General features: G+C 43.2%; 1 protein-coding gene across 1 annotated transcript in view; it reads left to right on the forward strand.

Annotated features, from left to right (window-relative positions):
* Positions 1-12469, forward strand: part of NKD1 (NKD inhibitor of WNT signaling pathway 1) — a 173224-nt gene that overhangs the window by 145010 nt on the left and 15745 nt on the right. The window contains exons 6-8 of the mRNA XM_061593989.1: positions 773-868; positions 9250-9397; positions 10314-10398. Coding sequence (XP_061449973.1) covers positions 773-868; positions 9250-9397; positions 10314-10398 — 329 coding nt within the window. The remainder of the gene's footprint in view (positions 1-772; positions 869-9249; positions 9398-10313; positions 10399-12469) is intronic.

The following is a 12469-nucleotide window of genomic DNA, read 5'->3' on the forward strand; positions in this document are numbered from 1 at the left end:
AGATTAAGCTGCCAACTTGATGGTGAAGGGCCTTTTCACTGGTGGCACCTTCTCCGGGAAACTTCCTCCTTTGAATGGACTGCCAGACTCAGCCTTTTCAGGCTTCCAGAAGGAGAGCTGACCTTTGTTATTCTGAAGACCTTTTCCACAATATGTGTGTGTGTGTATTATTTGGGTTTTTAATGTTGCTGCTGCTGATTTGTGAACTTTGACTTGTCTATTTCGAAATGGTTTTACTTATCAGCAGCTGATGAAATGTTTCTGTAGAAAGAACCACTACCCACTGCTTCAGTGAGAGGAATCACCTTCCTTACGTGGGCCCAGGTGGTGACAGTACAGGCAGGGACACCTCAAAATGTATGGATGCTGATGGTCTAGCCATTCTCACTGTCATCAACATGTGTGTTTGTGTTGCTAGCCAGTCAGCAGTCATGGTCTTGCATGATTGCTGATTGGCTAGCCATCATCATTGACAACATCAGCAGGTTTTGTGCAGGGTTGTGTAGTTGTGTGGCCAGCCAATCGGCAGACATATGCTTGTAAGGTGTCTCCTTGTTTGCTGGTTTTCTTGTTGTTGTTGGTATTGTTTCTATGGTTTGTACAGTGACCTGCCTTGAGGGGCCAGGGGGGTGGAATACATTTTTTTATTTAAAAAAGCCACTGTTGTCTGAATTTATTTTTCAAAAAAATATATCTTTAAATATGAAGTTAGCCTCCTTTGCAAATAGGAAATTTGCTTTAGGTAATCAGTTACTCTTTGCATGTTCCTTAGGAGTTGCAATGTGATGTGTCCGTTGAGGAAGACAACAGGCAAGAATGGACCTTCACGCTTTATGACTTCGACAACAATGGCAGAGTCACGCGTGAGGTGAGCGAAGTTGAGCTTCTTGATACGTCTGCGGCGTTTGCGAACAAGGGGAGCGGTTTGTATTGTCTGTTTCATACAGCTCTACAGGCAGTGATGCCTCTGGCACTAATAATATATTTCTGGTCGCCTCCCCTCGAAAAGGGCATTGTAGAGTTAGAACAGGTTCAGAAAAGGGCAACCAAAATTATCAAGGAGATGGAGCAAATCCCTTAAGAGGAAGGTTGCAGCGTTCGGGGCTTTTTAGTTTAGAGAAAAGCTGAGTAAGAGGTGGCATGATAGAAGTGTATATACTTATGCACGGCATGGAGAAAGTGACTAGAGAAAAGTTTTTCTCCCTCTCTCATAACCCTAGAACTCATGGACATCCAATGAAGCTGAATGTTTGGACATTTGGGACAGACAAAGGAAAATACTTATTCACACAGCATATAGTTAAACTCTAGAATTTGCTCCCACAAGAGGCAGTGATGGCCACCAGCTTGGATGGCTTTAAAGGAAGATTAGACAAATTCAGATAAAGCTATCAATGGCGGCTGGGCATGACGGTTATGCTCTCCCTCCGTGGCTGGAGGCAGTATACCTTTGAATACCAATTGCTGGAAGCCGCAGGAGGGGAGAGCGCTCTGGTGCTTGTGGGCTTCCCAAAGGCACCTGGTTGGCCACGGGAGAACAGGATGCAGGACTAGATAGGCCACTGGCCTGATCCAGCAGGCTCTTCTTAGGTTCTTAATTGGCTATGCTGGTGTGATGTTGTGATTTGTTTGGATGCTCACGTAATTGGGAGTGAGGTGGGGCTAGTCAGGAAGGGGGCACTTAAGGTGAGGACTGGCCTTTTGTATGTGTGCACGCGTGCGTAGTACTGGGGAGGTTGGCCAAGTAGTGGCTGAAGGAAGAGGGACAAAGTAGGAACTACAGAAAAACCAAAGTCCACCGTTACATAAGCCTTGGCTACATCTATACTGGACTACTACAACATACTTTCCCTGGGGCTGTTATTGAAGGGTATCCAAAAACTTGCACAGAATGCAGCAGCATGAATTTTGAGCAGGCCAAGGGTGGGCCTACTCTGTGGTAGCCTCCAAGTTGTGGAGGTCCTGGTCCTGGGAGATTCACTTGGCTCCTGCATGTTTCAATATCACCTGAATACCAACTGCAGCAGGTGTATGGCTCAGTTCGTATCTGATCTGCCTCTGTTTCTTGTTCACCTTCACTTGTTTGAATTGGTGTCATGCTCTGATTTTTTAAAAAAAGTAATTGTTCATCTGGTTTTGATTGTGAGATGCTTTGAGCTAGAAAAGTGGGATATTCCCCCCCCCAATGATTCTTGATGGTCAGCCTATTCCTTGGCTATTCTGCTTCAGACCAGCTTTCCAGGGGTTTCTCAAGAGTTGTGTCTTCTGAGGGAAGGCAGAAATGAGGACACCCAAGTGAGGGAGTCTGTGCCATTATCTCCTGAAGAACCAAAAGAAAAAGAGAGATGAAATTGTCTTCAGAAAGAGAGAAATGTGTCATCTTGAGATTTTATCTCTCTCTATTTTTTTGGGGGGGGGAGGTATTTTGAATGCTTACTCCTTTTTGCATTTTTTTCCCTCCTCAAGAACCATTGGCCGAACTGAGAGGACTCTACAGTAGGGCCCCGCTTTACGGCGCTTCGCTTTATGGCATTTCGCTAATGCAGCGGTCTCAATTAGATGCAATTAGACTGAAGTCCCACTCATAGGGCACTTGTTCCGCTTTTACAGCAGTTTTCGGGTGTCGCGCCCCATTCTATTCAATGAGTTCTGCTTTTCAGCGGTTTTCGGTTTTCAGTGGGGGTCCGGAACGTAACCCGGCGTATGGGTGGGGCCCTACTCTATTGCTCTATATTGGGTGGGGAACCTCAGGCCTAGGGGCCAAATGTGAACCTCCAGGCATCTCTGTGTGGCCCTTGAGACTTTTTTTAAAAAGATGTTATTAAGATTTTTTTTAGTGCTTTATCATCTGTTGACCATCGTGGGTTCCCTTTGGGAGGAAGGGTGGGATATAAATGTAATACATTGGGTACATTGACTCCATTAGAAAAGCTCTACATTTTGAGGTGCTCTGTCTGTGGCTTTAGGTCAGGGATCCGGAACCTTTGGCCCATCAGCTGTTCTTGGACTAAACTCCCATCTTCCCTGACCATTGGACATGTTGGCTGGGACTAATGGGAGCTAGAGCCCAGCAACATCTGGAGGGCCACAGATTCCCCACCCCTGCTTTATGTCATGGTCCATTCCCAAATGTTCACTCATCGCTTGATCTTACAGCCATGCCTGCATGTGAACCAGCTTTACATTTTACTGCTTTTGAAATCCCTGCGCTGTTTTATTTTGTTAAGCTTGCCGTTGTTTAATGTCAGGGATTAGCCGTTTAAAAACAAAGACATTTTAAAAGTGCTTGTTTTTGAAGGGATAAAAATCTCAAACAAATGATTCTCTAAACAGAGTGTCAAAACAAACCTTTGGAACCATATGTTCCTTTTGGCGCCTCTCCCTGCCTTTATAGCTGAGCTAATGAAATAGCAAGGGTCCTCTTTGAAATTCTTTCCAGTGGGATTAACAATGTCAATCAACCATATTTATGGGTATGGAGTAGAGGTCCAGGCTGACATCTCTGTCAAATTATAGGCTGTCCACCATCAGATTTAATTACAAAGCAACAAAATATAGCTGTGCCTTTCAGTAAATCAGATGAGGACAACATAGGGTGTCTTGAGGCGTCCTACATGACTCTCAAGAAACTTCTGCATAGATCAGGTGGAGAACCTTTTGCATACCAAGGACCGCATTCCCATCTCAGCAACCTTTCAGGGGCGACACCACAAAGGTGAGGAGGGCCAGAGGCAAAAGTAGGCGACGCAATGGCTATATGTATTATTTTTGTACAGTCAGCTAGTTTCTACACACACTTGCACACCCCTCTTTCCATCCAGGAAACCAAGAGGAGTTATCAGAGCCCAAGAACACATCCCAGCCAGGCAAAAAACACTCAAGAAGGGTATAAAGGAAGGCTGGTGAGGGCTGTGGCCTAAGAAGAGGTGGGGTGGCCTGGGGAGAGTCCAGATAAAGGGGGCTGGAGGGCCACATTTGGCCTGCAGGCCTGAGATTCCCTACCCTGTCATCGACTATAGGGCCACGTTGGACAACTGCATTTCTCCTTGAATTTTGGTGTTCCAAATGACAAAGTGTTACAATGGAGCCTTCCTTTTTCAGCATTTTGCTTTGGAGCATTGGGCATACTCAGGAAGCGACAGCTCTTGGTTCCTTTGCACCTTGTTTCAACTTCAGCAGCACGTACCTGTACATCAACCAACCGTATACATAAGCCAACAAAATTTAATTCAGGGACCTGTTCCAGCCAGGCAAAAGAACTCAAGGAGAGTGTGAAGCCAGGCCCGTGAGGGGTGTGGGTGGGGAGGGATTGTGGCCTGGGGAGAATCCCAAGGGCCAGATTGAGAGGTCTGGAGGGCCGCATGTGCCCCCACGCCCTTGTGCCTATTTCTAGCTTTATGTTAGCAGCATATACCTGTACATGAACCTTATACATAAGCTTACAATGTTTGCTAGTTTGCATAGTAGTAGTAGTAGTAACTACTACTACTACTAGATAATAAAAAATAGCCTGTTTTTCCATGCTGACCACAAAAGAGGGGTGTATAGCCTCTTGGCAGCCTAGCAGAAACAAAAAAAGTGACACTTCAGTCAAGCAAACTGGCAGAGGATGGGCAGATCACTCTGTTTGTCCTCTGACAGTTGCTCCTTTGCCCGTCCTCTGCACTTCCTTGCTGGTCCAAGAACTCTCCTGCATGGATGAGCCCTCCCCGTGTGTTGAAAGCACTGCATCCTTTAGCTCCTTTCGTTGCCACCACTTCAACAGTGGCCACCACCACACTATCTGTGGAGATTACAGTAGGCATTGCAGCTGCACACATTGGCAAGGGGGCACAGGACTAGCCCACGTGGCCTTGCAACCCCCCTCGTGTGTTCTTTTAATGAGCAGGGTTGCAGCCCTCTCTTCTGTTCAGCATTCTGGAGAGCTGATTGCCATTCTCTATCGGGGCAAAGTGTCATCTGGACACAAATGCCTCAAAATCCTAAAGAAGGGGTGTGCACTTTTTTAAAAACAACAACTCAAGTCTTTGTTTTTTGTAATAAATTCTCCGTGACGATTCTCAAATCTCCATCTTAGAAGGAAGCTCTTTAGATATTGGTGGTCTTCTTTTAACATCCTTCTAAATCTAATGCTGCTTTGATTATTTTCTTAAGATACCTCTTTTGTGGTCTTTAGGATCTCCCCACTCCCCGCCTTTTCATTTTTCTTTTTGCACTTAAAGCTCAGATTTTCAACATACTTCTTTTGAAACGATTGCAGCTTGTACTTGGGAACATAATTAATGTGATGGCAAATTATAAAATTAGCATCCAGTCATGGTACTTGAAACAGCATCATTAATGTCCAAGGTGAGAAGAAAAATGCCATTTATGGACTTTTCTGGCATGAGAGGAGCTAACTTTATACACTATAGTATGAATAGCTGCAAAACTTGGCTAATATTATTTCCCAGCATTCTTTGGGCCATGAAGAAATGAACTGGTTATATATCATGAGAGAGACAGAGAGAAAGATCGATAGCTGCCTTGTAATCAACTTCATATGCATGTTAATAATTGGACTTAGGACCTGAAATAGAGCAAATAGGGGTTGCCAGCCATTAGACTTTCCATTTCACTTGTTGTATATCTCTCTGCCCCTTGGCCTTCTCCTGTCTCACATTCCCTCACTGTTTTCTGCCTGATCTGTCTTAGGCTTGACTCCAACATTTGCTGCTGGTGGGATTGTTATTAATTTGAATCTGGTTAGTAGATCGACACTAATCACTATACCACACTGAGTCTTTTTAGACTGGATTCATTGGAGGGGGTTGCCTGATTGGTGCTGATCCTTGACAGGGCCTTTTCAGAGGTGGCTCCCCGTTTGTGGAATGACCTCCCCAGTATCTCCAACACTATTGACTTCCAGGAGGAAGTTGAAAACATTCCTGTTCACCCAGCCATTTGATAGCTGAAAGGGGACTGCCCCTAGCGACCTGGAGATTACTGGAAGGAAGAATGTGTTTAAACTGTAACTGTTTTAGAATGTTTTGAACTGTTTTTGGAATGTTTTTCTTTTTGTTGCCATTATCTTTCTCTTTCAACAAGCCTTTTTTCAGACCTTATCCCAGCCTGTGCCTGCTTTGGAATTGCTTTTTAATATGTTTTTAAACCTTTCTTAATATGTTTTTAACCTTTCTTTTCTTTCTTTTTTTTAAAGATATCTTGAAAGCTTTGCAAAAAAATGTTTTTGAAGATGTTTGTTTTAATGTATTTTACAGGCTGTTTTAAAGTGTTTTTAGTGCTTTTGTTTGCCACCCTGGGCTCCTGTTGGGAGGAAGGGCGGGATATAAATCAAATAATTAATAAAGAAACAAACAATTGCTGCTCTGGGCTCCTTTATTTATACAGAGCCCAGTGGAGGCTGGCCCATTAGGACTTTTGGGGCCATGCCCTACCAACCCCAGTCTGTCCTCAGCCAGCCCCCACCTGCCCACCTTTTTACTTGCAACCCATTCAGAGAGTGGCATTGGCTGCCAGCTTTCTCCTCCTTAGTCTCAGTGTTGCTCTTGTGGAAATCAGCAAGGAGAAAGATGGGACAAAACTAGAATTAGTTATCTCTGGCGGTGATTGGTTCTGACTCCACCTACTGTTGACCTCCCTGCTGTCTGCCCTAGCAGTTCCAGTGGGCATCAGCCACCATCAGCAGTACCCACTCTACAGGGAGCTTCATTTTGGTAGCAGGTTACATGGATGTCTGTGTGTCTTGTAGGTACATAAAAATAGGCCACAACACAATGACAAGATCAAACACAGGACACCTGTTGATTGAGTTGAATGAAGGTTGCCTGTGACTGGAGAGTAACAAAGTTGTCTGCAACTGTCCAAATCATTTCAGCTTAGTCATGTGTGAAGTGCAGGACTTTTTGTCCCAATGTGTTAGAAAGCAGTTTGGAGTTTCAAAGACATGTGTTTTGCCCATGTATTGTCCCTATTCCTGAATGAACTTCCTTGTAAGCACTGCAGTGGATTGCCCCTTAGCTGTGGAACCTTATTTCAAGAGGTGCTGCGTTTGTTAGTGGAGTTTCTGATAGGTGAGAATGCTCAGGTGGTCCACCTGTCTCATATCAAACCGTGGCCCTTGATGCAGACGGTTACAACAAGTATTCTTGATCTGTTTTCAAAAGGGTGGATCTAAGCTATCAACCAAGTTTGGGCGATGTGTGTGTGTGAGAGAGAAAAAAAATCACCTGGTTCATTTGAAGCTGAGATTGAAGAAAGAATTCTCTGGAATATATGGACACTGACATACTATAAACTATGTTGGAATCAGTGTATATCTGTTCAGTTATAACACAATAGAATCTAAACCTTTTTTGGCTTTTAATTAACCTGTCTTTCTGGTCTTGCAGGCTTGAGGTCTTATCTCTTTTAAAGCCATTTGCTCTGGTTCTTCAATGTCTCTCTGCATGTCACACACAAAAAGAGTTATACTAAACTACTAGTGCTGGATGGCTAGAATTTTACCATTCTCCTTTAAAACTTATCAGATTCTCTTGGGAAAAATAGATACACACACATATACACATATACTTTGTGGACTTCATTTGGAAGTCACATCTAGCATTTATGGAATTCCTTTCTGTATTGATACCTGCATTGATACTGAAAGCAGAAAATGTATTTGCAATGGATTCATCCATGCATCTCATTGAGGGATGAACCTGTGAGTGGCAGTTTGATCCCTGTTAAATGTAACCGATATAATTCCTGCAGTTATGCAGATATTGTATTGTGACATACCTTTTCCACTTGTTAGAACTCATGCGATTATTTATTACTTTCCTGCATGCATGTACTGCCTTTCTGCCACTTCATGGTTTTAAAATATTTACTTGGAATTTAATAGAAATGACACCAACAGTGAACAGGGAAAAGGAGCAATAGAAAAATAAGCAATTTCAAGAATCATAACCACTGCATGGTTGTGGGAGAAGAGAATTAGCCCAGATGGTAGTGTTACCCCCTCCTTGCTACTGAATGATGTTTCATCTCCCCTCTGCAATCAGGAGGAATGGCCATTGATGGGGTAGTTTGGGGAGAGGTCCAAATAGGCCCCAAATATCTGAAAGACCACTTCCCTACAGACCGTCTTGGGTGTTGAGATAAGCAGAGGGGCCCTTTTGGTAGTTCTGGCTCCTGTGGAAGTTCGGGGTAGTCATGGCCTGGGAGAGGGCATTCTCTGTAGCAGCCCCTAAGCTGTGGAACTCCCCACTGAGGTGCATCTGGCAACTTCATGTACAACTTTCAGCAAATGCAAAAGACACACCTTTTACTCTGGCCTTCGACACCTGAGATGTATATTTTTAGGACACACCCTTTTTTCTGTGATGTTGTTTAGGTTGTTTTTAACTTTTTAAATTATGTGTTTTAAAACTGTTGTAACCTGCCCTGGGACCTTTGGGTGAAGCGTGGGTAATAACTTATCATCATCATCATCACCACCACCATCACCATCATCAATAGTGGTTGGTCCAAGCTGAGACAATGAAGTGCATCTTGCTATCTTGCCTCATCCACAGGTGCAGCCAGGCGGAATGGCTGTTCATATAGGCACATCAGGAAGGGGAGGAGCCAAAATACAATTGGTCCCTGGTGAGCCAATGGAGAAGACTTTGTTGTCTCACTTTTCCCTCTGATGCAGCCATGTGTGAATGTTTGACTTCACATTGAAACCAACTCTTAACTGGCAGTCTATCCAATGGTTTGACAAAGCAGGGCATAGAAATCTCATGTGCTCCTAAATATCTGGAATTAGTCCAGGGATGCCAAAGAGGCATAGATAACTGGTAAATTAATGGATATGGTGTTGATGAGGAGGCAGGCTGATATCAGTGAGATTAATGTAGTTGATTCATTTAAAAGCCATCTTACCTCCAACGTCTTAGTTGAAATAGTCTGGATAATTTAAGTTTTGGTAACAAAAAAATCACCAAATTACTCATTAACAGTATTTATAACAGAAATCTTAATGTGTATAATAGACAAAACTGGCTGTAGCCTTCCTTCCTTCCTAGAAACCCTGCCATTATCTGAGCTGCTGTGATGTCACAGAATGTTAACACATTGAGGGATGATTAGTGGTCAGCAAACAGAACAATTTTTGAGAACAAAGAAAGAGCTGATTTTGTCTTAGGGAAAAATAAGTTCTTGATTATTGTTCTTATTAACACATTTGTCTTCCTCCTCTTGTTCCATCCTCAATTCTAGGACATCACCAGCTTGCTTCATACCATCTATGAAGTAGTCGATGCTTCAGTAAACCACTCTCCTAGCTCCAGTAAAACTTTGCGGGTGAAACTCACCGTGGCTCCAGATGGGAGTCAGAAGAAAAAAAGTATTCTACTGAACCATGCTGGTAAGAGCTTGATTCTGAATTTCCAGTGACTAAGGACAAATTAATCAACTCATTACTCAGAGGCATATAAGGATATGAAACTTGATTTTTACCAGGTTGTCTATTTGTCTGTGTAACTCAGTATAGTCTTATCTGAATGGCAGTGGCCTCCAGGGCTCACTGTGGAGTGTTTTGTTTGATTGAGTATATAAGGATCTTTTAGGTATCCTTGTCCCAGCAAGCGTTTAAGTCTCCCTCCCTTGCTCTTACCACGCCATCCCCCCAACATTTCTGCCCATTTTCTTCTCTACAACTGGAGAATGCTACTATGGGCTCTGGATATTCCCCTCCCTCCCAAGTGTGGTTTTGAGCTGATGCAGTTGCCTGCATATCAATGGCAGATGGGTCCTATGGGTTGTATTTTCATTTATTTATTTATTTAGTATATTTGTATGCCGCTTTTCATAATCAGGTGACCTCGATGTGGCTTCCATAGCAAGAATAATAAAATACCATAAAAAACCATTCAGAACATAATAGTAATAAAAGACTTCAACAGTATTACATCAACAAGTAACACCACAAAATATTGCAAAACAGGCTCAAATCAATCTAAACATAACCTAAGTCTCCAAAAGCTAGAGAAAACAAATATGTTTTATGACACAGTAGGGCTCCATCATTGTTATGACCATCCATGTCTTCAAGACAGTTCCACTGCTGGGGCATCATTACAGAGAAGACCCTAAGTCTTACTCAGAGTAGACCCACTGAAATGAATGAACCTCAGTTAGTCATGCCCATTAACTTCAGTGGGTCTACTCATTGGTACCTCAGTGGTAGGACTAGCATTGAATACCACCCTGTTTGTTGAACTGTGTAAGGAATGGCCACAATCAGAGGAAAATTAACCTATGAGGGTTTTTCTGTCGGGCAGATCTTCGAAGCTCAAGGCACCGAACGGAGAGCAAAGCCAATGAAGAACTGAGGAGTTGTGAGAGGAAGCCGAAGGGTTCCCTCAAGTAAGCTGGAACAATTCTTCATCTATCTCATGAATAGGGTTCTTTCAGGTAATGATGGGCCGGCCAGCCCTGAGAGGCTTAGGATTTAAATGTAGAAGAGTTGTTGGGGTTTTTTTAGTCAAGCCTACCCAGCAGTGTATATGTTTTTAAAGCTCCTGGTTTTATCAATATTTTGATACATTTTATGTCTACTTGTTTATAGAGCTTGATTTTTATATGAATATTTGATGTTACTTTGTGTAAACCACATAGTTTTTGTTATTTAAGCGGTATTGATTAATACTGCTTAATCAACAAAAACCTCTAAGTGGTTTGTGTAATGCAATAGCAAATATTCATATATAAATAAATCTTGTTAAATTTAGAAAGAAGTTAGATTTAATATTCATGATAATGGTAGGCTCCATCAAACACTGCTGTGGCAGCTTGCTCCCATGTTGCCATGGTAACTCGTAGAAGCTTGGAACTTCATGGGTAAGTTTTATCCAACAGGTCTTATCACCTGATTTGTTCTTCTCTCTGCCAGGCAGTAATTGGGTGAGAAGGCCCACCTGATTGGCCATGTCCATGCAGTTCCACACTTTCAAACATGCCAGACTTAAAAACAAGTTCTGTGTCCGTTCCAATGCGGCCAGATTTCTCTGGGCCTTGCTTTAAGGGCTCCATTGCCACCTACTGCTGAATCTGTGATAGGGAAATTCTGTGTTTCAGCCTCTCTTTACAGTCAGGTTCAATTTTTCTGTGCTTATACTGCTCCCTTGTAGGTATTGTCCGTAAAGACATTTGTCAGCTACAAGTTAAAAAAAAGGTATCTTACCCGCATAGGATCTACAGGGCTGCTAATAGTTTTCAGGGTGGGCCGTTTTCAACTAGGAAAATGGTGCGGAGGAAAAGGCTACTCCAAGTGTTAAGGTCCCAGTCTAAGTCAGAGACCCCTCCCCTCCTAGTGACTGCTTTTCTCATTAAAGGAGGTAGCCAGTGCTAATCTCTTGTAGCAAAACTGACCAAGAGCCCTGTGGAACCTTAAAGGCTAACGATAGCAGTGCTAGCTTCTGTCGGCAGGCAAGAATGATATATGAAAAGGGTAAGAAGCACTTCTTGTGAACCACTTGAGAAAAATGATGTGTGCTTTTACAAGAATTTTCAGAAGTGCCCTTCAGAGAGGAATATATATATGATACAATATCTGTCTGTCTCTCTGGTGCGACTAAGGGTGCATCAGTTTCCAGTAAAGCGACGAGACAGTGGTCTCTTTTATGCACAGCTGCAGGTACACTTGCAGCCTTGAAAAGATTAGATAAAACAGGCCTATTTGAAGTTGTAACTCCCTGAAGGAATGCACAATATTATTTTGGATGCCAGTCTGGGAAGTGGCTTTATTTCCCTGAAAAGCATCTTGTCATGTCGTCGGCAAAGATTAGCAAAGAGAAGCACTTGGCTAAGATTTGCCTCAGTATCATGCCTTTTCATCGGGTTTGTCCATGTATTTTTTATGTCTGTCCCACCTTATCCTCAGGGCTCTGTGCAGATAGCAGTGCATTTTAAAAAATGCAGCACAATGAAATTGGTGAGTTGAACACCCACATGCCATTTAAAACGGTCCGCGTGGAACAGATTAAAACAATCCTACTTTTGCTTGGCCCAGCTTTAACAGGCATGATTACAGAACCACAACAGTGTTTGCAGATCTTCTGGGAACCAGGCTTTGATGACTTTGCAAAACTGTGGGCAGCTATTGAGAGCCTCTCTCTGTTTCTGCTGTTGCTCTTTGAACTTGGAGCTCTTGTTATAAAGAGTCAGTGTATTGTTGTGAACAGGAATCTAGAGCTGCCTGCAGGCTTGAAGGAGCCCTTGGCATAATGCCCACTGTGGGCCTACTCCAGCACCCAGGCCCATTCTGGCAGGCTTACATCTTGACAGGAGTGATCTTCCAATTGCTGCTGGGTGACCACCATTTTATTGCTCCAGAGCAATTAGGCAATGCAATATCATGGTTTGTAGATGGTCAGTGAAGGTGAACCCAGAGCAGGCATCACCACCAATGGCCCCTGGCAAGGCTCTGATGCCCCAG

The sequence above is a fragment of the Rhineura floridana genome, chromosome 13 (assembly GCF_030035675.1).
Source record: "Rhineura floridana isolate rRhiFlo1 chromosome 13, rRhiFlo1.hap2, whole genome shotgun sequence".
Taxonomy (NCBI): domain Eukaryota; kingdom Metazoa; phylum Chordata; class Lepidosauria; order Squamata; family Rhineuridae; genus Rhineura; species Rhineura floridana.